We start from the raw sequence: 24,234 nt of genomic DNA on the forward strand, positions 1-24,234 counted from the left end.
AAAAATACATGATGTCATCAACGTAAACTGCACAGAACGTGGTTTTCATCCCCTGTCTCTTTATATACACACATGGATCTGCCTTGCATCTTTGGAATCCCATTCCATGCAACACTCTGTCCAATTTCTCATTCCAGCAGCGTGCACTTTGCCGCAGTCCATATATTGATTTATGCAGTTTACACACGAACCCTTCCTTTGACACAGAACCCGGAGGCAGTTCCATATATATCTCCTCTCTTAAATCACCATGTAGGAATGCCGTCCCTATATCGTAGTGATTTACACTCATGTTCTGCATCGCTGCCAGCTTCAGCAGCACACGAATGGACTCATGTTTCACAACCGGGGCGAAAACAGCATCATAATCTGTCCCATGCTGCTGGGTGAATCCCTTGGCAACCAAACGTGCCCTGTACCTCTGTACTTCCCCGGAACTTGCTTTCTTCTTCTTAAACACCCATCTGCAACCTATGGCCTTTTTACCCATGGCTAACTTTACTAATGTCCACGTGCCATTCTTTTGCATGGCTTGTAATTCTTCCTGCATGGCCTGCTGCCATTTGTGCTGCTCTGCCTCAGGCATCAGCCTGATTGCTTGAAATGATGCTGGCTCTTCTAGTTCTCTGTGAACTTCCTCCATCTGGGCAGTGAATACCGACGGCATGCCTTTTACAGCTGTCTGTTTACAGCCCTGACCGTCATTCCCTTTCTGCCCCATTGAACTCAAGGCATCAGCACACTTCACACCCATGGACATTTTAAACTGTGAATCATTAAGGCTTCCCTGCAAACACACTTGATCTCCCCTCATTACAAAACATTGATCTTTGTGGAACAAAATTGAATAATTACAACTCACCAGTTTGCTCACTGATAAAATATTATGAGCCAATTCTGGAACAAACAAACAATCTGACATTATTCCAAGCTTGTCAAACTGCTCCTGTTTATTATCCTTCGGCACGGCATTTTTCACCTCTTGCCTCCTGACAGCTTCCATCGACTCGGCTCTTTTCGCCTCCTGTCTCCGCTGCCATTCTTGGATCAGCTTTTCCTCAATAAACGCAACGTTCAAACCTCCGTCAGGCATGGCTTCGAAAGCCATGACCATATTATTCCAAGTCCCATCGAGTGAAGCCAGGATCAGATAAGTCTTCTGAAGTTCAGAGTGTTCGACGCCTCGGTCTGTCAGCTCAGCAAACAGGCGTTCGAATTCCGTGAGATGCTCACACATGTCGCACTCACCCGTGAAGCGCATTTGATAAAGCTTCTGTGCCAAACACAATCTAGATCCCGCAGTCTGTTGCACATGAATGCCTTCCAACCGGTCCCACATCTGTTTGGCGTTTGTAACATCCCTCACGTGTAGCAGTTGAGAGTCTGATAGAGCCAGAAGTATAAAAGCTTGAGCTCGCTCATCGTTCCTAGTCCAAGCCGCTGAAAGGGGTGCAGGGGGTGTACCTTCAATAGCTTCCCATAAATCTTCTTTTACTAGCAAAGCCCGCATTCTCGGCTTCCAGCTGCCATAATTCTTTTCATTAAGCCGTTCCATCGGCAAGCCTCCCCCAGACAGGTTTACAGCCATGTTGCTCACCTCCATCTGGTTTGATCAATCAAGCTGCCCTCTCTGGAACTCCGTCTGCTGTTCAGACCAGCAACTTACTCCCGTGTAATGCGCTGTGGATCTGGGCCCATAACCCCTGTTGGCGTGTGTGCGTTGTTGCGTGAAACAGCATACATTACGTTGGAGTTAAGTTGAGCAAGAAACTTCTTCAGAGCATTAGAGCATGTTAAGAGTCTTTATTAAGACATTAAGGCTTTTCAGCAGTTTCCCCCCCCTCTAGCTCTACAGCACATTTCTCTCTGAAAGCAAAAGTAAGACAGCCTCTCAGGTCAGAGGCATGATGCAGAATGACACAACTCACAGACTCTGTTAGAACTTTCCCAGTCTATATCTTGATGGTTACCATAACAACGGCCTTCACTGTCCGTTCCCAGACTGGGCAAAGACATAACTCCTCTTAACTTTCAAAACTTTCAGACTTGATGGAAAACTACTAGGCCTCATGCCAACAGGCTGAGGGGGGGTTGCACTTGGTTTGACGTGCAAAGATCTGAGTAGTGGCCTCAGCCCCCCTCCCCACCACCCTTACCAGTGGAGAGACCACCATTGCTATCTTATGAATCAAAATAATTATTCTACTACCTCTGTATGTATTTGTTTATTTTTAATGTTGTTTTAGGCAGCAGCCAATGCCAGCACCTTGTAGGCGTTTTTTAAGTAACTGAAATGTAATTGTAGTGATTACTTTGGAGGAAAAGTAAAGTAATCAGTTACTTTCAGAGCAATTGTAACAGCAATTACTACTTTTTGGGCCATGTAACTGTAACTGTAATTTATTACTTTTTAAACGTAATCTTCCAAGCGCTGCCTAAAATACAATTTAAATAACATCCCAGAAGCATATAAACATCAAATAAGGAACAGGTTTGAGGCTTAAACTTAGTTGACAGAGAACCAGAAGAACTATGGAATGAAGTCAGAGACGTTATCAGGGAAGAATGCAAAAAGACAATACCTCTAGTTAAAAAGAGAGAAAGACCTCAATAGATGACTGAAGAAACTCTTAAAATGGTTAAAGAGAGAAGGAAAGCAAAAGAAAAAGGAGACAGAAACACAGTCAGAACCCTAAAAGCAGTAATACAGCGACTAGTACGTAGGGACAAAGAGAACTATTACAATAGTTACTGTATAGAAATAGAACAGGACAACAAAAAGGGTAGAACAAGAGCCCTATTCCAAAAGATTAGAGAAATGAAAGGGAAATTTAAACCAAATGTAGGGATGCTGAATAATCAACAGGGGAACACACTGACTGACTGAGATGAAATAAAAGGAAGATGGAAGCAATACACTGAAGAACTCTATAAAAGAGATGCCAGGATGACAGATTCATTCACGGAGGAACCGTATGATGAAGAACCAGAAATTTTAGAATGCGAGGTGAAATCTGCTCTTAAAATACTTGGAAGAAACAAATCACCAGGAATAGATGGCATACCAATAGAGTTGCTACAAGCTACTGAGACTGAATCAGTCCAAATTTTGACTAAAATCTGTCAAGAAATATGGAAAACTAAACAATGGCCCACAGACTGGATAATGGAACAGAGCAAGGAATTTCAGAAGAAAATCACCCTGTGCTTTATAGATTACAGCAAAGCCTTTGATTGTGTAGATCACGAAAAACTATCGAATGCTTTAAAAGAAATGGGGGTGCCACAGGATCTGATTGTCCTGATGTGCAACCTGTATTCTGCACAAGAGGCTACTGTAAGGACAGAATATGGAGAAACTGATTGGTTCCCCATCGGAAAGGGTGTGAGACAGGGGTGTATTTTATCACCCTATTTATTTAATCTATACGCAGAACATATCATATGGAAAGTAGGATTGGACCAAGATGAAGGAGGTGTGAAAATTGGAGGGAGAAATATCAATAATTTAAGATATGTAGATGATACCATACTACTAGCAGAAACCAGTAATGATTTGAAACGAATGCTGATGAAAGTTAAAGAGGAAAGCACAAAAGCAGGACGACAGCTGAACGTCAAAAAGACTAAAGTAATGACAACAGAAGATTTATGCAACTTTACAGTTGACAATGAGGACATTGAACTTGTCAAGGATTATCAATACCTTGGCACAATCATTAACCAAAATGGAGACAATAGTCAAGAAATCAGAAGAAGGCTAGGACTGGGGAGGGTAGCTGTGAGAGAACTAGAAAAGTTCCCGAAATGTAAAGATGTATCACTGAACACTAAAGTCAGGATCATTCAGACCATGGTATTCCCGATTTCTATGTATGGATGTGAAAGTTGGACAGTGAAAAAAGTTGATAAGAGAAAAATCAACTCCTCTGAAATGTGGTGTTGGAGGAGAGCTTTGCAGATACCATGGACTGCGAAAAAGACGAATAATTGGGTGTTAGAACAAATTAAACCGGAACTATCACTAGAAGCTAAAATGATGAAACTGAGGTTATCATACTTTGGACACATAATGAGAAGACATGATTCACTAGAAAAGACAATAATGCTGGGGAAAACAAAAGGGAGTAGAAAAAGAGGAAGGCCAAACAAGAGATGAATTGATTCCATAAAGGAAGCCACAGACCTGAACTTACAAGATCTGAACAGGGTGGTTCATGACAGATGCTCTTGGAGGTCACTAATTCATAGGGTCGCCATAAGTCGACTTGAAGGCACATAACAACAACAACAACAGAAAAATGTTTATCTGTAATCCAAGCCCAACGCGTTTCAGCCTTTGTATATTTAGGCCTTCATCAGGGGAATAAAGGCTGGCAAGAAGTATCTTCCAATACGCAAACTGCTTTCACCTTTCAACAAACGCCTGTTGTTCTACATTTGAGAAACCTGCTCCGCTAGTCAGATGAGTCTCCTTTCTTAATCTAATAGAGTGGCCAGGTGGGCTAATGGGTCTGTCAAAGGTCCATTAAACTGGCGAATGGGCCAGGAAGATCCTATTGTTAACGAAACTCTTCAGGAGAGCCCCCGCCTGGGGCCAAAAAGAGGCTTGTTTTTTTAGTTGAGTTGGAGAAAAATCTGGGAACTGGAGATATGCAGAGAGGCCTGCTCCCTGCATGATGGCTTCAGGATGCCTCTTATAAACCTGAAGGAAAAGCAAGATCTATCCCCTCCATCTTACGCTCAGGCTGTGAATGTGTGTAAATAAAGCATATTTCATAAAGACACCACAGAGTCCACTGACCTTCTTTCCAAGGAAACCAAACCCTGGCCAAGCAGAGGACCCCTGGAGATCTTTCACCACTCAAGAGATTGGGGAGGAGCATGCAACAACATATATAATAAATAATAAATAATACTAATGATAAAAAGAAAAGCATATTGCCAAAAGCATAAATACAGTTACATATATTGAATAAGTCAAAGCAGAGAAAATAATTCATATGGATATTTATTCTCTTGATAATTTTAGTTCCAAAAATAATAACAGATTGCCCAGTTTCTATATATTTATTTATCTGTCAATTTTTCCTCTTAAAAATATGTCACTTTAATCAAACTGATGATGTCCAAGCTTCAACTTTATTTAAGCATTAGCAAAAATTGAAACTGCAAAACATTGGAAGCAATCTAGAACATGATCAGTTCTTGACTGGTTTAACAAAAAATGGTTTTAGCAGTGCAATCCTAAGGGGGGGCACAATACAAAGGCAGTTCTACCGAAAGCAATGCTCTGCCAAGTTTGGGGGCATGTCAGGGGAGTGAGATGACTTAGGATCCAGGCCACCCAAGAACAATCCAGGAATTGTCACCACCACACTACATTTTTGGTCCTTCTGATGTTGGAGATCAAAAATAGGTTGGGCTGGGGCTTTGGAGGGACTAGAGGCAAGGAGGGAGGCACTGATATCAGATCTCCCTCTCTAACATTGGGATTCTGTCTTGGGGGGGTATATCTAACCTGTCCTATGGCCCCTGGGATGCCTTTCCAAGAACCATATGATTGCATCCTTAGTGTATGTTTTGAGAGGAAATATGTATTTTAATACACATTTTGCATATTTAAATAATATGTAAGAGTATTTTAAAATACCTGCAGAATAATGTGGCACTTGAATGAAACATAATTATGTATAAAAATATGTGAAAGCGAACGCATTTGCCCAGATTTATTTTTCCTTACTCCGGTTTCTCCCTCCCCTCCCTCATTCTGTTTTAGATTTTAAGTGACAGGGGGCAGTCTGTTGCCTACGTAACTCTGTAAGGAGCAATGTAGGCTGATGGCATTGCAGAAATATCTAAACATGGTGAAGAACAAGGCAACCCAAAATTCCTTCTTTAGCAGGGGTGAGAAACCTGTGACCTTCCCTGGATATTATTGGACTACAGCTCCCATCATGCCTGACCACTGGACATGCTGGCTAGGGCTGATAGGCGTTAATATTTAAAATTTTATATGTACTATTAACAAAAGAGGCAAAACACAACTAAAAGGCCAAAGACATAGTTCCTCGCATTTATAATCATATATTGTATGATTTTTCCAATATAGATTTCTACATTTTAACAGCATGCTTCATTATTTTAAAATCCTAATAAAAAGTCCACAGAATGTAAACATTTTTAGCCCATTTTCAGTTTTCATGCACTATGCTGGAAAACATACACTGGAAAACAATGATAAAGCAATAAAACGATCAGGCATATGAAAGGCTACTGCCTGGAATATTTAGCATCAATTTGAAGTATTAATTCAAATAGTTTATTATTCTTATGAAATATCCAAAATCATTCTACTGCTTTCACCTGTACCCAATTCCTATAATCAATATTTTAGCCTATGCACACAGAAATACAGGAGAATGTTTTAAAAAAAACTACCTGTAAAGTCGTGGCAAGTCTGAATGGACACTCCTCATCCATTCCAACTAGTTTTTAATTGGCTAAGCATAGTAAATTGCAATCAAACTGTAAACTGGCAGATATAACCTATAGGGGAATCAAAACAAACAAACAAGGCGTCCTATGCTAAACAAAATAGAATCTATACATGAGGAAAATGTGGGGACAGAACCCTGCTTCTTTCCCCACGTTTCTCATCTATAGATTTATAGCACAGATACTTTAAAGAAAATAATATCCACTTAACAGCAGGTGACAAGTGTCTAAAATAAAAAAGGCCAGCTCAACTGCCAAGTAACTGAGACATTTGTGTTAATTTGCTTTGCAAGGTCAGGTACTAGACATTATTCAGTATGATACACATACCACCATCATCAATATGATCATCCCAGCCAAACACTCATCTTCCATCCTAAAACTGACCAAGCAAAATTGTTACACCAAGCCAAAGCCTATAGGGTTTTCATTTGTTTTTCAAAACTGCAGTTATGCAATACCCACAATATAATGCCAGCATGTGTTGCAGAAGTATGTTTACTTTGAAGTAAGCCCCATTGAGATCAATGAGGCATATGCCCAGTAAGCGTGTATTAAATTGCATCTTAGTCCCCTTTATTGCAGCCCTACTTCACAGCTGTAGCTGTTAATTCAACTTAACATTTAGCTAGCAACTACCATGTTCTCATTGCTTGGATATACAAAGTTCAATGGAAAAGTGGTTGGGAATTCAAAGTAGTAGCATGAATTCACATATAAATGTGGCTGTGGGGCAGATGATGCCATTATCGATAAGGAGTTTATTTTATTACTTTGCATTTAAACATAGCACAGAACTGTTGTTATTATTATAATTAATTAAATGTATATCCTGCCCTTTCTTCCAGTAGGAGTCAGGGCAGCAAACGAAACCATTAAAAACACTCTTAAAACATCATAAAAACACACATTAAAATATATTAAAACAAAACATATTTAAAAACATATTAAAATAAAACATCTTTTCAATGCACTTCACATAAAGTAGCACTCCTTACAACTGCCCTGTAAGATAGACACCTACAATTATCCTCAGGGGTGGGTGGGCTGTGGCTGTTCAAAGACCACCTACTTATATCATGATGCCTGGAGACTTAAAAAAATAGGAATGTCAGGTTCCAACTCACAGAAAGTGTCTTTAACCTTGAAAGGCATTAATAGTAGTCACTGCTGTTCCCATCCATTTATTTATTTGTTTGTTTGTTTAAATTATATCCCACCCTTCCTCTCAGCAGGAATTGGGAGCCAGTGGAGTCGATAAAGCACAGGGGTGATATGCTCCCTGCACCGTGTTCTAGTTAACATTCTGGCTGCTGCATTGTGGACCAACTATAGTTTCCGAATCGTTTTCAAAGGCAGCCCCACGTAGTGTGCGTTACAATAATCGAGCCTCAATGTCACCAATGCATGTGTCACCGTGGCCAAGTCAGCTGCTTCAGGAATGGATGCAGCTGGTAGACCATTTTGAGATGGCCAAAAGCACCCCTGGCTACCGCAGCCACCCGATATTCCAGCAGCAGGGCAGGATCCAGAAGAATTCCCAGACTGCAGACCTGCTCTTTCAAGGGGAGCGCAACCCCATCCAGAACATGTTGCAACCCTCTCCCTGGGGCAGTTTTTCCCTTGGCCAGCAACACTTCCGTCTTGTCTGGATTAAGTTTCAGTTTGTTCGCCCACATCCAGCCCTTCAAAGCCTCCAGGCACCAGTTTAGGATGAGTAGTCCCACCTTGCCATCAGATGGAAGGGAAAGATAGAGTTGAGTGTCATCAGCATATTGATGACATTGCACTCCAAATCTCCGGATGACTTCTCCCAGCAGTTTCATATAAATGTTAAAGAGCATGGGAGACAGAATGGAACCTTGAGGTACCCCATAGGCCAATGGCCAGGGGGTCGAGCAGTAGTCTCCCAGCACTACTTTCTGGGTCCTGTCCATTAGGTAGGAACGGAGCCACTGTAGAACAGTGCCTCCTAGGCCTATCCCAGTGAGACGGCTCAGAAGGATACCATGATCGATGGTATCAAAGGCTGCCGAGAGGTCCAGCAGCACCTATTATATCCCTATTGATCAATTAATTTTGAAAAGGAAACACGTATTCTTCAAATTACAACTTGGAAATTGTTACCTACCATCAGCTTCCCTCCTCTGTACAGTCTCACTAACACTAGCAAATATTGACCTCCTGCACATTTCTGCAGCAGAATATGTAAGTACATCCCCACTTCTACAGGAGAGAAAATATGAGAGGTTTATAACAGCTGCAGCATACATATTACATACAGTCAAGGTAGCATGATATCTAGTCCTTCCTGATGATGTGTTATGCCTTAATAACAGTACTTCAGTGGGTTAGGACACAATCAGTGGAAATGGGTAAGTTCATCCTAAGAAACAGCAACATCTTAGTGAGCAATAGTCCTTAACAGCCATGTGAGTCATCATTATTTCAGTTCTAAGCAGTACCAACTGCCAGGAGCATTAAGCCAAACAACATCAACAAAACCTTCACATTTTGCTTCCTAACATGGAATTTAAAAAAACCCTACTTGCATCCCAGTTGAAAACTGCTATGCATATTCTGTATATGCCAGTATGCTTGCGGGATTAGTAGCATCACAGTACCACAATAGGGCTGACCTGGGAATTAAGTGCTAGAAAATCAGCATGCATAGCTTGTCTAAACTAGTCCTTCTGAATAAGCATTAAATTAGCCTACACTTCTCAAGAAGTGGAAAAATAAAAAAATATTGTTACCTAAAGTGTATGAATTACACTGAAAACTCATCCAAACAAGCAATATTTCCAAGTGGTCACCTAACTCTGCAAACATTTAAGAATATCGCTATTAACTAGCACTTTTACAGTGATCATGTTTTACTTCAGTAATTGGTTTCTGCAATATACTTTATTTTTAAATCCTCCTTTAACAAGCTGGATTTTCTTACTACTCACATAAACACCCCAGGTTGTGTCACATACCCATGTGCAGAGGCATGATAACATATCTCCTAAGCATTCACTAGGAAGGAAATGTGCAGAATGACTGTACTGTAAAGATAGCGGTCCCTTGTTGCAACAGATCTCCACTGGGTTTATTTGAAGTATAAATTTAAAAAATGTGTGAAGTTTAGCAAATTTGTATTGCCATAGTCTGTATCTTCCCAACATCACATGAGCTGTAATCCTTTACCTCCTATATCATGCATTCAGTAATCCTCTTCATTTTCCTAGGTCATAAGCCCTGAAACCCTCCTTCTTGAATCTCAAATTCTCTCTCTTCTTCCTTATTGCAATCCCCCTGTGCAAAATGTGCTGCAGGACTGCTCCCGCATGATGGATTTTCATTCTGCTCAACCTTAAAGGTAACTGGCAATAAAAGTGTTTTATGTATCCGGTATTCAACATCCTCATGTGGTTATACAGGCTGTAATTTAATGTCGCAGTTGTGGAGCTATTCATAAACCATTCACACTGTATCTTTCAACTTTAGAACTCGATTGAATTTTGCTTTCAGTTTGTCCCCTCTTTATTCTACATGAAAATCAGCCTTAAGCACTTTTCCAAATTCCAAAGTGCTCAGAGATCCCAATAGGAACAGATGTAAGGACCCATAGCAATACTCCCTTTGGTAAAGGAAAGGTATTTAGGAGCAAAGCACGCAGAAGAGAGGCCTTTATAGAGAGATAGAAAGCCAGTTCTAGAACTGAATACTTTGGATCCAGACAGGTTAGGGCAAGTCTTTGGTTCTGTGAATATACCTCTGCATGAGGTTTGCAACAGAGATTGGACAAGCATCTGTTAGGGATGCTGTAGTTGCAAGGTTCCTGCACTGAACAGGGGTTGGTCTAGACGATCTCCAGGGTAGCTTCCAACTCTAACATTCTTTACTTTAGCTCCTGCTGGGAGGAAGGGCGGGATATAAATCAAATAATAAATATAAATAAATAAATAATACTTGTATGATTATAATAATTATAAGCTCTTTAAATCTGTAAACCACCTACTTAAGTATTTTACTGAAAATGTTGTCTTTGTGATAGCTAATGACAGAAAGCATGTAAGGGTGCAATTAGGGTTGCTGGGTCTCCGGTTTTTGCCCACAGACTCTGGATATTTGGGGTGTTCTCTGGGTCTCCAGGTGAGTCACCTCAACCTCCAAACTCTCAGTTTTCATTTTTTTAAAAAAAATTAAGTTTTAAGATGGTTTGGTTTAAGAGATATACACCAAAACGTCAGCCGCCGCCCCTGTAGCTGGCTGCTCTAACCCCGCCCTTTCAAGTTTGTAGCCAATAAGCAAAGTCCTGGTTGTAATTGACAAGGGATTTGTTGATCTTCAGGCAATAGCTAGAATAGCAAGTCTAGAAAACTGTTGTCTTTTCCTGCTTGTCTTAAACTCTCATAAACTGAGTAAGTTTATAGCTTTCAGCAGTAGCATAAGTCTTTGTGTGGAGGAAATCTAAATGCCATTACAATGTGTTATGCATTTCTAATTAATAGGAGTCAAACAAGATTAAATTTTCCTGGGCTCTTGAAGAGGACACTGTTTTGAAAACCTTCCCAATATGAAGCTTTAACCCTATACTCATTTTCTGGGAGTAAAGCTGCAATGCTAATCCCCCAAACCAAGAGTAAACCCCACTGATTTTATTTTTCTTTAAAAAAATGTTCTGCAATGTTGACAATAAACTATTATATGGGGTGTATGTATTTTACATTTCCAGAGTGTGTATATATGAAGTCTTTCTAACATCCCTGTGAGGTGGGGTTGCAGATTGGAAACCAAGGCAGCTCACAATAAGAAATAAATCACTTTAAAATTTAATAATCATAAAAACAAGTATAAAACAGTTGCAAAACAGCTTAAAGTGGCATATTCTGAATTTTGGGTTGGGTGAGTGAAGTTCAATTACATTTCAGTTACTTTTTTAAAAAAATGCCTACAAGGTGCTGGCCTTGGCTGCTGCACATCTAAGTAGCCTAAAACAACACTAAAAATAAACACACACATACAAAGGTAGTAGAATAATTCTTTTTATGCATAAGATAGCAATGGTGATCTCTCCACTGGTAAGAGAGGTGGGGAGGGAGGCAGAAGCCACTACTCACATCTCTGCACGTCAAACCAAGTGCAACACACACACCCCACTCAGCCAGCAAGCATGATCTCTCTCACTTAACTGCCTCCCGGACTCTGCCTTGTCACCAACTAAGGGACACTCACCCAAGCAAACTTTTCCCCTTGAGATGCAAAAAAATTAAATACTGCAAATGCAGCACAGTAGCCGGGGGGGAGGCCACTTCATGTGCCAAGTGCAAACACAGTATTCTCTCTCGCGCACATGCACGTGCACACACAGAAACACATACATGTTGTCATCTTTCACCTCCACAGTTCTTTATCTCCATTCTGCTGCTGCCTCCTCCTCCTCCTTTATCCATGTTCTTGCCCTCCGGCTCCTTTTTCCCTCTATTCCATTCTTCACCACCACCATCCATTTTTTTAAACAATTGTGTTCTCCACTCCACCCCATCTCACTCTCCACCTCCTCCCTTGTCGCCTCCTACCCACCCACAGAGCATGAGGGAAGAGCAACGCTGCACAGAAGCTCAGTTTGAGGCACATGATTTTCATCCACAAATCAGAGGAGCAGAAGACTTCCCCTGCTTCCCCCCCCAGTAATGCCCCAAAGTAATGCTGTAAACATTTCAATTACTGCACAAAAGTAATAAAATTACTTCTATTACAATCAAAATATAAAGGAATTGCCCACTCATTCCTCAAAAAAGTAATGAATTACAAGTAATTTATTACTTGTAACTAATTACTTCCAAGCTCTGACTGTGGTTGATATTTAATGTATCATGCTTAATGACCCCTATAATTTCAGGGTTTGGGATGCTTCTGACCTGGCAATCCTAGGCACAATCCAACTCATATCTACACTGGGTTTAGGGGACTTGGATGTGGCAAATCTCCAGCTAAACGGGCTGGGTCCCAGCTCAGCCAGGCTATGCTCCCTCAGCCCAGTCACCCAGCCCAGCTCAGATGAAGCTCAGCCAACTCAGCTGAAATCAGGGAAAGTTAAGCTGGCATAAATCCTTTAAAAGGGGCATGTTGGGGGAGGGGCCAAGGTGAGGGGACTCATCCAACTCATGTTTGGAGCACTCCTGCAGGTCCCAATTTAGTCAAAAGTTACAGTGGGAAAAAGGTCGGTCTAAGAAAATCAATACAATATAAGTCAATGGATAGGGGTGTTTGGGAGAGGAGGCTTTTACTTTCTGGCCCCTGCACACAGCTTTCTGCTGAGGTGCTCCTGAATGGCAATTGGATGCAGTGAAACTCTTGCTCCAGCACAACTTACACTGGCTTCCTCTGAGTTGGATTGTTCTCCCCATCCAGTTGAGGATTTAATGCAGATGTGATTACATGCCATTGAGGATTAGATGACAACAACAACAACAAACACCCAGGATCCGAAGAGCTACTTTAAGCATGCTCAAAGGCTTGCATATGCGCAGTGGAAATGTTGATCTCTCTTTTCCTTCCCTCTACCTTTTGAAACTATCCTCAGATTCGAAAGTGATTAGCTATGCAGCACAAATTGAAGGCTCCCTTGGACACACAAAACTAGTTGTTCAGTTCTTTGGTTCTTGGCCAATGTAAATAACAAAAATAACTTCACTAGCTTCCTATGGATTTACACTTATATGAGAACTGAACCCAGTTCTAACTTGCTCTATGTTCTTCCTGCAAGTCCCTCAGGTTTAATTATGTTTGTGTAAAATCAGATATACATACTGCAAATGGTTATTGCTAAGGAAATAACAACCGAGGCTTGTTAATTTTTTTCTGCTGAAAGTCATGAAGAAATACTTAGCTTTATGTCATTTAAACCAAAATTATGTATTTATTTACTGGCTCACTAGAGGGTTCACAGCAAAATTTGCAAATTAACAAACACACTAAAGCAAAGCACTTAAAAACATAAATATAACATTTTCCCCTAGAAATTACCATAATCTCTTAGAACAAAATGACTGCTTACTGCTTCTACTTCTAACCTTCATTTCATTTCATGGCCATTTAAGATTTGGCACTGGGCCTAGCAAATGGACTGGAAGTATCTGATGTGACAGCATTGTTAAAACTGAGCAGGTGTGGATCTGATCAGTTATTTGGATGACAGACCACTGAGAGCCTCATGTAACAGCAGGTTATAATTTTTAAAAAAAGATTTCACATGAAAGTACTGGATAAATTTAGGGCAAGAAAGAAGCCTGGCATTCTTGGAACAGAATGAAGACTAAAAGCAGGATCATGAATGAAAGTGCACATGGCCAAGCAACAAACAAAAGGGATTAACGGATAGTAAAAAGGGGCCATACCAAGAAAAAAGTTGGTAGCCAAGCCAGAAAGTATTTTCAAAGTTAACACTATCAGATTCAGAGATAACAAGCTTGAAGGATTGAAATTACTTGGGCAAAGTGCAGAAGAACCAGACTGAACACTGGAGCTAAAGATGGGCCACAGCAAACAGCAGTAAAGGTTGAGTCACGGATCAGCTTACTGTTGCATCACAGTTAACTGTGGTTGAGAAAATGACACATGCAGTGAGACTCAATATTATTTGGAGGCTAACAGTAAGACCACTAAGCATTCTGGCCAGAGCCAAAAGATATCCACTCTCTAAAGACTTTAGAAAAGTTACCAATTGAACACCAGTTGAAATACTTCTAAACTTGACCCTCTGTTCTTTGAGCTATATCTGAAATTGCTTATGTCACAGTCATATTTAGAGATCCCACATATTAAGATATGGGACTCAATGCATTAATCTCAATGTATATACAGATGAAGAACAATTTTTGCTCTAAGAGACCTTTTCAAAAAACATTGGCCAAGTCCCCTTATTGTGTTTCATTCCACCATCTTTAGGTAGCCAATAGCTTCTTTGACTAAAAGTTCTCATAATTTCCCATAGGTTTTTGCAAGAGGAGTCTGGACTAGGGATGTGCTCAAATTTCACAAAATTTGAATTTGACACTGGATTTCCTATTTGTGCTTTTTTTATCCTTGTGGATTGGGTTTTTTTCCTACCAGTTTTTTTTCAGCTGAAGTGGATTTTTAAACAAAATCACCTTAAAAATAGTGATATTAATACAGACATTTTCCTCAAAATATTAATATTGATATTTCATTTAAAATATATATTTTTAAAAATCAATGAAAAATCAATATTTTAAAAAATATATTAATACTGACATTTTTGTGGGGGAAAACAAATCGGTATACATAGCAAATATTGATCCCTGAGGAAGCAGTACCAGAAGAAAGTTCGATGGAGCAAAAAACTGAACCGGCACCAAAATGCAGATCCCATCCCTAGTCTGGACACATTTAAAAACTGATTTTTGCTACACTGCAGTTTATGTTTTTAGAAGCTATGGGGTAGAATTTCCATAGTTTTTGCCTAATTTCAGGACAAGAAGGCTTACATCCAGTGGATTAAATAATTATTGGAGAAAATACGAGTGTGAACCATACATAAATTCTTGTTCTTCAGATTTTCAATATGGATAACACTGTGTATGAGTTCAGAGTTTTGGCCCATCTGTCATGTAGTGTCCATCAACCTCCCCCCACATACTATAGATCTCTTCCACTCATTTTAGCCATCTTGCTGTGGAATTCATGAGCCCAAAGTTCAAACCAGCATAATGCAATCATTTACATATAAGCTGACAAAAAACTTAAGGAAATTGTGCAGATAACTTTTAACCTGACGTCATTGGGCCTATTGACTTCCTAAATCTACTGAGAGTAGTTCCAAAATGGTGGAACAAAAGGCAATTTCTGAGAACATTTTCTTGTTTACCCAACAGCTTTTTAAAGTTGTGTCTAATCTCCTGGAAAGGCAGCAACCATTTGTATGCATTTCACAAGTGACATTTGCCATTGCACACTTCTGAAATTACAGCGTAAGTTGGGCTATGGGTATAGTATATTGTGATTCTATTAATACAGGACAATATTTGGGGATACAGCAAACAACAGAGAACATGTATGGAATCTTAAGCCACTTTGCCTGTTAATCCAAGTATTTCAAAACTCCTCCAAAACTGAAAGAAAAGGAAACTGAAACAACCGCAGCAGAAACTTCCTCACACAGTTCTATTTGTTTGCTAACTGTATAATCACTTCTGAGCTGTTTTCAAGCAGTTTATGACATAAAACCTTTAAAGAACAATTTTAATACTAATTTAAATGGTGCAACACTATGGTAAAACCCAAAAATATGTCTCAATTAAAAGTGCAGGAATGTTTTTGCTTGTGTCTGAAAGAAAAGCACTGAGGTTAAATGAGACTCCTGGAAAATGGAGTTCCACAATGCTGGGATAAATAGTACTGAAAAGTCCCTGCTCTGGTGAATTCAAATCTACAAATGAAGAGGAGCTTGCCACTGACAGTTCTTAAAGCAGCCTTCAAGTGCCCTCTGTACAGCCTTGCTGGCTGGGGCTGATGAAAATTGTAGTCCAAAACATATGGAAGGCATCACGTTGACAAAGGCAATCTTAAAACATGGAGGGGAGGGTTCATATAGGGAAAAATACTCCCCAAGATACTTCAGGCCCAAGCTATTTTGAGCTTTACAGATTTTGTCATGGGCCCCAAGGAGAACCTTTGCCAAGAGTGGGAGGATGAATAGTGGAGTACAGATCTTGGAGAGGGGCTTACCAGTAGCATAGAAAGGAATGAAGGAGGCACAGGCGAACAGTTTCCAGATGTATCTGAGCCTGCTAATAGAAATATTGAAAAAAGCCCAGAACCTCTCTTCCTTTCTCCTGAACCGTCTAGTGATGAGTCTGCCAGGGCATCCAGCCTAGATTTAGCTGTGGAACAGTTAAAATACAACAAACAGCTAAGAGAGCAAAATGAAAACAGTCAGTTTATGTTTTTGCCAAGGACAAGGTGATTAGATAAAGGGCAGTTTCAGAAGATGCTTTCAGCTCCTAGAAATAACATTTGTCTTGTAGCAAAAATAAGAATGACCTAGAATTAACTCACAAACATAAGTCTCCACCCCTCTTTGATATAAAAGTGTGGTAATGCCTGTTTAGCGCTGTGGAAGCGACTCCTTGCTATTGCCTCCATGCCTTGTTCCTCAGATAAGCCTAGACTTTTTGGTACCTGGAAGATGTTCCTGTATTCTGACTCATGCCTATAGCGTGATGCTCTGTTCCTGTATTGATTTCCTGAAAAAACCTTCATGCAGAAAAATCCAGTATTCAAGTCCTGAGTCTGCTTCTTTGGTTGGAAGCCAGGCCAGATTCAACCATCACCTTGAATTGAGCTTAGAAACACAATGTTAACCATTGTGATTGTTGAAGAATAGACATACTATCTTCCCCGTGGCCAGACCCAACAAAAGCTAAGGTACAGCAATTGATCTAACTGAAGTTTCTGGTCTGTGTTCAAAGGAAGTCCCACAAAAACAATGAATTACACTAGTTTACCAAGTCAGATTTCTCTGTTCCAGGAATGGGCATGGACTATCTGAAGCTGAAAAGTCACAATGGGTCATAGTCATTATCTGGGGTTCCAAAAGCAAAAGCAGATCCAGAAATACCCCCAAATTATGTATCAGATCATTCAATGAGTATGATCCCATTTGGAACAGACCTTTTCCTCAGCCAGTTAGTTTACTGAATCTCCCATTATCGTCACTGATGTCTTTCCTACATTGAGCTTATTTTTTTCCTCCCTCATCCAGTCAGCTTAATGATTTTAGGTACTTATTGTGAGATCACCGCTCCACCTAGATCTGATGACAAAGAGAAATAAAACTAGGTATCATCAACTTGCCGATGATGCCACACTCTACTCCCACACAAACTGTTCCAGCAGTTTCATACAAATGTTAAAAAGCACAGAAGACAAAACTGACCTTTGTAGAACTCCATAGGAGAATTACTATGGGGAGGAACAATAGTCTACCTTCTTTTGGAACCTGTTTCCCAATAAAGACCAGAACCACAGCAGTATGGAACTGTCCCACCTCCAAGCCTTAATCTAGACCAGCCTTTCCCAACTAGTGGGCCACCAGATGTTGTTGGACCACAATTCCCATCTTTCCTGACCACTGGCAATGCTGGCTGAGGCTGATGGGAGTTGTGGTCCAGCAACACCTGGTGGCCCACTAGTTGGGAAAGGCTGATCTAGACAGATACCCAGGTCAACTCAAAAAGGCTGAGTAGTCTAGAACAATGAATAGACACTCCCCCTTTCTTGGTGCAAGTCATCAAGCAGGGTGACCAAAGCCATCTAGTATCAAAACCAAATCTAAAATTAAACTGAAATGATTCTAGGTGATCAAGTTATAATTGTAGTCTATTTAAATTTTGGCCATTTCTAAAAGACATGCAACTACTTCCTATATGTTACCAGTTAAAACCTGTTCTACAAATAAGGAATAAATACTGGCTAAAAATGTTACATTTTAAAATAGTTTGCTAACTAGCTTACTACCTGGAGAATATTGTTTACCTTTAAATTCATGTCAAAGTAGCCACAGGAAATCCCTGTTTGTTACTTTCACCTTCCTTCCCTACCTAGATAGCAAACAGGACTCCCTGCTTGTCAAGTTGCACACTGGGAGCGGGGGAGGGCACACAAAAGAACAAGGGCAAAATAGGTGGAAGGAGCAGCCATGGCTACCTTATCTCCCACTGCATTAGCAGATATCAAGGTAAATACATATTCTTTAGATTGCAACCAGGCAATCCCATTTCTAACCTATGACATCAGTTATCAAATTTGCCAGTCATCCTAATAAATCTAATGGAGGCAGGGTTTTTATTTTATTTTTCTTTCAAACAAATAGTTCCATATTCATTTGTCAGCACAGGGATTTCCACAACTGCAAACATGGGGTTTGTAAATTATCAGTCCAAGTGAATGTGTGCAAATACATTTATGTAGAAGGATCTTTATATGTAGTTGAAAGCAGACTGACTTCCATAAGAAAATGAATGCACATAGCCAAAGTATATAATGCAACATTGTACCACATTTGCATTATGTTTACATGTGTGGAAGACATCTGCAGGCTGGCTTGTTTAATGCTACAGCCAAACTGCTATGCCTCAGAACATATTTTATTAGTTTGACCTCATAGTTCATAGAAATTGCTTCTGTTTAACGGTAGCAAAATTGACAGTATAACACATCTTTCCTAGGATGTTCTTATTTCTTTCAGAGGACAAACCACTCTGGCTGCAGCATGCTAATTATAACTGCATTTAAGGAGAGTCTCCATGGAAACATGAAGTGACAGAACAGTCACTGAGATGTTCTATTTTATATAAGAAATAAGGGGTTAAGAGAGTCAATGAATGTGCGATCATCAGAAATCCTGGCAAAATAAAATGTGTGGTCCCTGAAAATACTGCAATAAGCAAAATTTCAAAAACAAATGCATGCAGAGCAATTTCTGCAAACTCTAGCAAAAGCTGGAAGATCAACCAGTGTTGATTTCTTTACTAAAGTACCACAGCAACAAATAAACTAAATTAATAGACTTTTTTTTTTTCCAGAGTAGTGACTTACCATATCTTAATGCAGGATCTCTATTCTTTTTAAGCCTGTGGGGCACATTTGCAAGATTTGAGAAAGCATTGTGAGCGTCACCACAAAAGGGCTGCCATGGGTGGGGGAATATGGTCCGCCACAAAATATATGCTTATATGCAAAATATAGGAACATGTGCTTCAGATTGCAGCCGAAGTTTACAGAACACACTTAATTTCCATGTAATCTTAACACAAATCATAGACGTTTCTGATGATTTATAGCAAAAATTGACACTTTTATACAATTTCCATCACAACTAAGTTCCACTTGACACGATAGTAGGATTTTATTTTATTGGGAGAAGGGAGAGAGAAAAGTAGCTTCCAGTCCTTGAAAAAGTTCTTGCAGAGCAATCCTATACATGCAAAGATGTGTTATTAAATTTGTATATTTGTTTTAATGTTTTTAGTTACTGTAAACCGCCCAGAGAGCTTCGGCTATGGGGCGGTATATAAGTACAATAAATAAATGCAAACTGAAAATTAAATCCCATAATATTCAGTAGGGCATACTGCCAGGAAAGTGTGCATAGCATTTCAGCCTAAAATCCCTTGAGGAATAGCCCATGGGGATCAAAACCAGGATTAACATTTCATGGATATTACATATACTTTCAACTGCTTTTGGGATGGCGGTGGTACTTAAAGTGGAGTTCTCTTTGTTTTTGTTTCCAGCTAATATAGTAACTGATTGTATGGAAATAGTCAAAGTTTGCAAGAGATGCACAGCTTTCCAGCCAAGAGTGGCAGCAATCCTTTTTTCTGCCTGCTGGTTTGTGGTCTCTCTCTCTCTCTCTCTGCCATGAAATTGTTGTTTGCAGTGAAAGAAATAGGAGTGAAAAGTGTTCAGAGGAAACAAAACAAAAAAGACGGCCCCAAATAACAGCAGGCTGGCACCTCCACTGAACCTTATCTCCTCTCACTACTGGATCTCATTTAAAGACACTTTAAGTGTCTAACTGAATTTAGGTTTCTGTGAAATGGCGTACAACAGGAACCCAACTCTTCTTCTTGGGTTTTAATGGCCACAGTTCTGCTCCAATCAGCAGCAGAAGACACTTCAGTAGCAGGTGAGTCCTAATATTTCCATAGGGAAACATCCCAGGTTTGCCCTACCTCCTCTTAATTCTGGTTGGTTAGAGGCATGTGGAAATGGGCTTCTCATAGGGCAGTAACGTAGCCCATTGGCTCCTGCATACTTTTAATATAATGAAAGTCAAACACTTGGAAAGATTAATCCGATAGAAGTAGTTCTATCTTTTTGTTCACATACTAAGAAAACTCAAACTATGTTAGTATTGTCTCTGCCTTCTTGTTCTGGGAAAAATCTGAGTCCTCCTTGTTTGAACAGGTAAAGGAGCCAGTTGAAGAGCAAGGTAGAAGGTGTAACAATTGTATCTTTTCCCACTGCCTTGCAATGGAATTAGGATCTCCAAGTTGTGATATGGTAGCTTACTATTTTTAATATACAATTTAATTCTTGTTCATTAAAAAAAATGGACTGCCTTCAAGTTGATCCCTACTTATGGGCAACTCTATGAATAGGGTTTTCATGGTAAGCGGTATTCAGAGGTGGTTTACCATTGCCTCCCTCTGAGGCTGAGAGGCAATGACTGGCCCAAGGTCACCCAGTGAGCTTCATGGCTATGTGGGGATTTGAACCCTGGTCTCACAGGTCGTAGTCCAACACCTTAACCACTACGCCACACTGGCTCTCATTGTGCAGGCAGTACCTAGCAATAGCACATCAGGGGAACTAAAGAACAGAATATGATGTGTCATTGGTAGGGATCAAAATATTTGCCTCATGGCCCAGAAATCTAGAAATTTTACACAATCCCCTACGAATGTTTTTAAAACTTGGTAATCAATCCTCAAGTGTCATGCAAGACCCAAAGATAACTAACTACATAACTAAATCTCTTTCTCACGACCACCTGACTGCAGGGAGGGAGTGCTCACCCTTAACCGGTGCCTGGAGATTGTGAAGGGCTGGATGTGGGCTAACAAACTGAAACTTAATCCAGACAAGATGGAAGTACTGCTGGTCAAGGGAAAACTGCACCAGGGATAGGGTTGCAACCTGTTCTGGATAGGGTTGCACTCCCCTTGAAGGAGCAGGTCCGCAGTTTGGGAGTCCTCCTGGATCCTGCCCTGCTGCTTGAATATCAGGTGGCTGCGGTAGCCAGGAGTGCTTTTGGCCAAATCAAACTGGTCTCCCAGTTGCATCTGTTCCTGGAGGCAGTTGACTTGGCCACAGTGACACATGCGTTGGTGACATTGAGGCTTGATTACTGTAACACACTCTATGTGGGGCTGCCTTTGAAAATGGTTCAGAAATTACAGTTGGTTCAAAATGCAGCAGCCAGAATGTTAACTGGAGCACGGCGCAGGAAGCGTATCACCCCTGTGCTTTATCAACTCCACTGGCTCCCAATTTGCTTCTGGGCCCAATTCAAAGTGCTGGTCCTGACCTTTAAAGCCATAATCAGCCTTGGACCAATGTACCTGAAGGACCACTTATGCACATATATACCTGCCCAGGATTTAATATCATTATGTATTTTAATTGTAGTTTATGTATTTTAATGTTTTGTGATTTTATTGTTTACAATTTTATTATGTACGTGTTTGATTTTATGTTTGTAAGCTGTCCTGAGTGCCCTATTACAGGGTAGAAGGGTGGGATAGAAATATTTTAAATAAATAAATAAATAAATCTCAAAAATGACAGATTCCAGAGAACCATCCCAAACCGATGCTGTTTATAATAATGAAGAAAATATTATTAGTATCACTTTGAAGCAAGCTTAATGACCAACTTTCATAATGCTTCTGCAGGATCATGTCACTAAGAAGCATAAGCTCAAATTTACAGATGAGGTTCAGAAGTCATCAAGAGCTGAACTACACATTTAGAAATACAACATTGTACAGCCTGTTCAGGGTCATCTGAAGGTTGCCAGGACAACCTTTTCTCCTAGCCCTTGGAAAAGATATTGGGGAGCACACATACTGGCAACAGTGATTGGAGTCGAAGCTCAAAGTGGTCTGGGTCACCTGTTTTCTCTCTCTCCCTTTCATTAATGCATCATTCATTCACCCATGTCTATCTCTTACAGGAACACATGCACAAGCACAGACACCCACCCTCTTCCCTTCATCTATACATAAACCATTTTCTCTTTCATTCTTTGTTTTCCATTCTCTCTCTCTCTCTCTCTCTCTCTCTCACACACACACACACACACACACACATAAACCATTCACACAAACATTGGCGATCTCATGGAAGCAGGAGCAGTGGTGAATGCAATCTGTGGCAAGATATTTGGGGTGGTTAAAGGTTTGGAGGCCACATCACCAACTTCAGCACTGGTTGCCAATTTGGCAGTGAAAGTGACAGGGGGCACTTGGGGGGCTACATGGGACACACATGAAGGCTCCATGCAGTAGTGTGCAGCCTATATATTGTCCCATTTAAAATGTTCTGTTTGATCCCCAAACTATTTTTTTAAAATTCAAGCAAATTTAGACCGGCTGGGGGAACCTCCAGCCCACAGGCCAAGTTAGACCCAACAGAGGTTTTATTTTGCCCCATGAGGCTGGTTTCTCCAAATGACACTCATGTGCCCCACACTTGTAAGGAACAATTGCACTACAGGGTTCCCAGTCAGGAACTCTGTAGTGCAGCTGATTGCTCTAAGTGCTGATAAGCTGAACAGCAAGCCCCACAAGGAAACATTTCTTTCTGCCCCCACAGTTTGACCTAATTTTTCTAACAGTATGGACAATGTTGTTCAGAGAAAACATATTTAGCTTAATACACAAAAATGGCAAATTTAAAAGGAATCTTTAGCCATAGTTCTGGAAGGTTCAAGGTTTGAACTTATTAGTGGTGAGGGTACAAACTGTCCTAGTTTGTGAAGGAGTCAGTCGTCCAGATGTCCTCAGGTCATCCCAGTTTCTTAAGAAATTTAAAACAGTTGTAACCCTTTTTACTGGGACTTGAGCAAGAAAGCCATGATGGGGCAATGGCACACATGACAGAGAAAGAACTACAGGTAAGATATGAAGCAAATGTTCCTTTTGCCTCCCTTTCAACAATCTCTATGCATATGCCAGCACATACTTGACAAAAAGTGCTGGGATGGGGGGGGCGGGGGTTGGAGACAGATATTTCCAGCAGACACCAAGAGGCAGAGAGTGAACATATCCTTTCCATCAAGAAAAACGTCTTCCATATGTCTATAAGCCCGAAAGGTCAAGCACTAAAAAGCTGGGCACATTATGCAATCCTACTTCAGCCCACATTTGTATGAACTAAAGCATTCTCTTTGTGCTCATTAACTGTCAATGTCAATGCCTCACTTGGTACATTTAAGAAAGTACTCAAGTGTGTACTCATCATCATCATCAAGCAAGGAGTTAATAGCACTCAAAGCACATTCCTAAAGTTAACCGTGTTTAACTGACCTAACAAATTGAAATCTTAATGTGTGGCCTGTGTATTTTGTTCACCATGGACATTTAGTTTTAGATGTGAACTTATTCTTATCTTCATGGCCCTTTCTTCCCTTATTGCAAGATGATCACAATGAGCCAAGCATGCTTAGGCCAATTGAAATAAATGGGACTGGTAGCTTAATTCTTGAAGTGGACTGTGTCCTAAATTCCAAGTGGTCACCCACAATGCCGACAGTTACAAATATCAGTGTTACCTCGGTCGTCAAGAGATAAGATCTCTAATTCAAATGGGAGGGCCTTATTTCGACTACTGGTTAGACAGCAATTAATTTGCTTTAATGGAACGTACTTGGATTCCTCACACGGTTATTATACTTTCATTACAGGGAGAGGGGTAAGTGTGGTGGATTATATCCTTGGATCTACTTTATTATTGTTCTCTGTTAAAGAATTGTCTGTTATAAACAGGCCAGATAGTGACCATCTACCCCTTTCCCTTACCCTTCGAGGCCAAATTAATCACACTCCTTTAGGTTCCTGTAGCGTAGTACTAGATAATTTGTCTGGAACCAAACGTCTGAAGTGGACAGTAGACATTGCAATGGCAGTAAAACAGTCTTTGGGAACAACAGCCTTG

At 40.3% G+C, this 24,234-nt stretch overlaps 1 protein-coding gene across 8 annotated transcripts in view; it reads right to left on the reverse strand.

Annotated features, from left to right (window-relative positions):
- SLC44A5 (solute carrier family 44 member 5) overlaps positions 1 to 24,234 on the reverse strand; it is a 258,713-nt gene that overhangs the window by 154,122 nt on the left and 80,357 nt on the right. Inside the window, exon 1 of one of the 8 annotated variants that reach the window (XM_061633444.1) lies at positions 9,255 to 9,300. The exons of the other annotated variants lie outside the window; for them this stretch is intronic. Within the exon in view, the coding sequence (XP_061489428.1) occupies positions 9,255 to 9,285 (31 nt within the window). The 5' untranslated portion in view covers positions 9,286 to 9,300. Of the gene's footprint in view, positions 1 to 9,254; positions 9,301 to 24,234 lie in introns of those variants that run through there. 8 annotated transcript variants of the gene reach the window in all.

The sequence above is a fragment of the Rhineura floridana genome, chromosome 6 (assembly GCF_030035675.1).
Source record: "Rhineura floridana isolate rRhiFlo1 chromosome 6, rRhiFlo1.hap2, whole genome shotgun sequence".
Classification (NCBI taxonomy): Eukaryota; Metazoa; Chordata; class Lepidosauria; order Squamata; family Rhineuridae; genus Rhineura; species Rhineura floridana.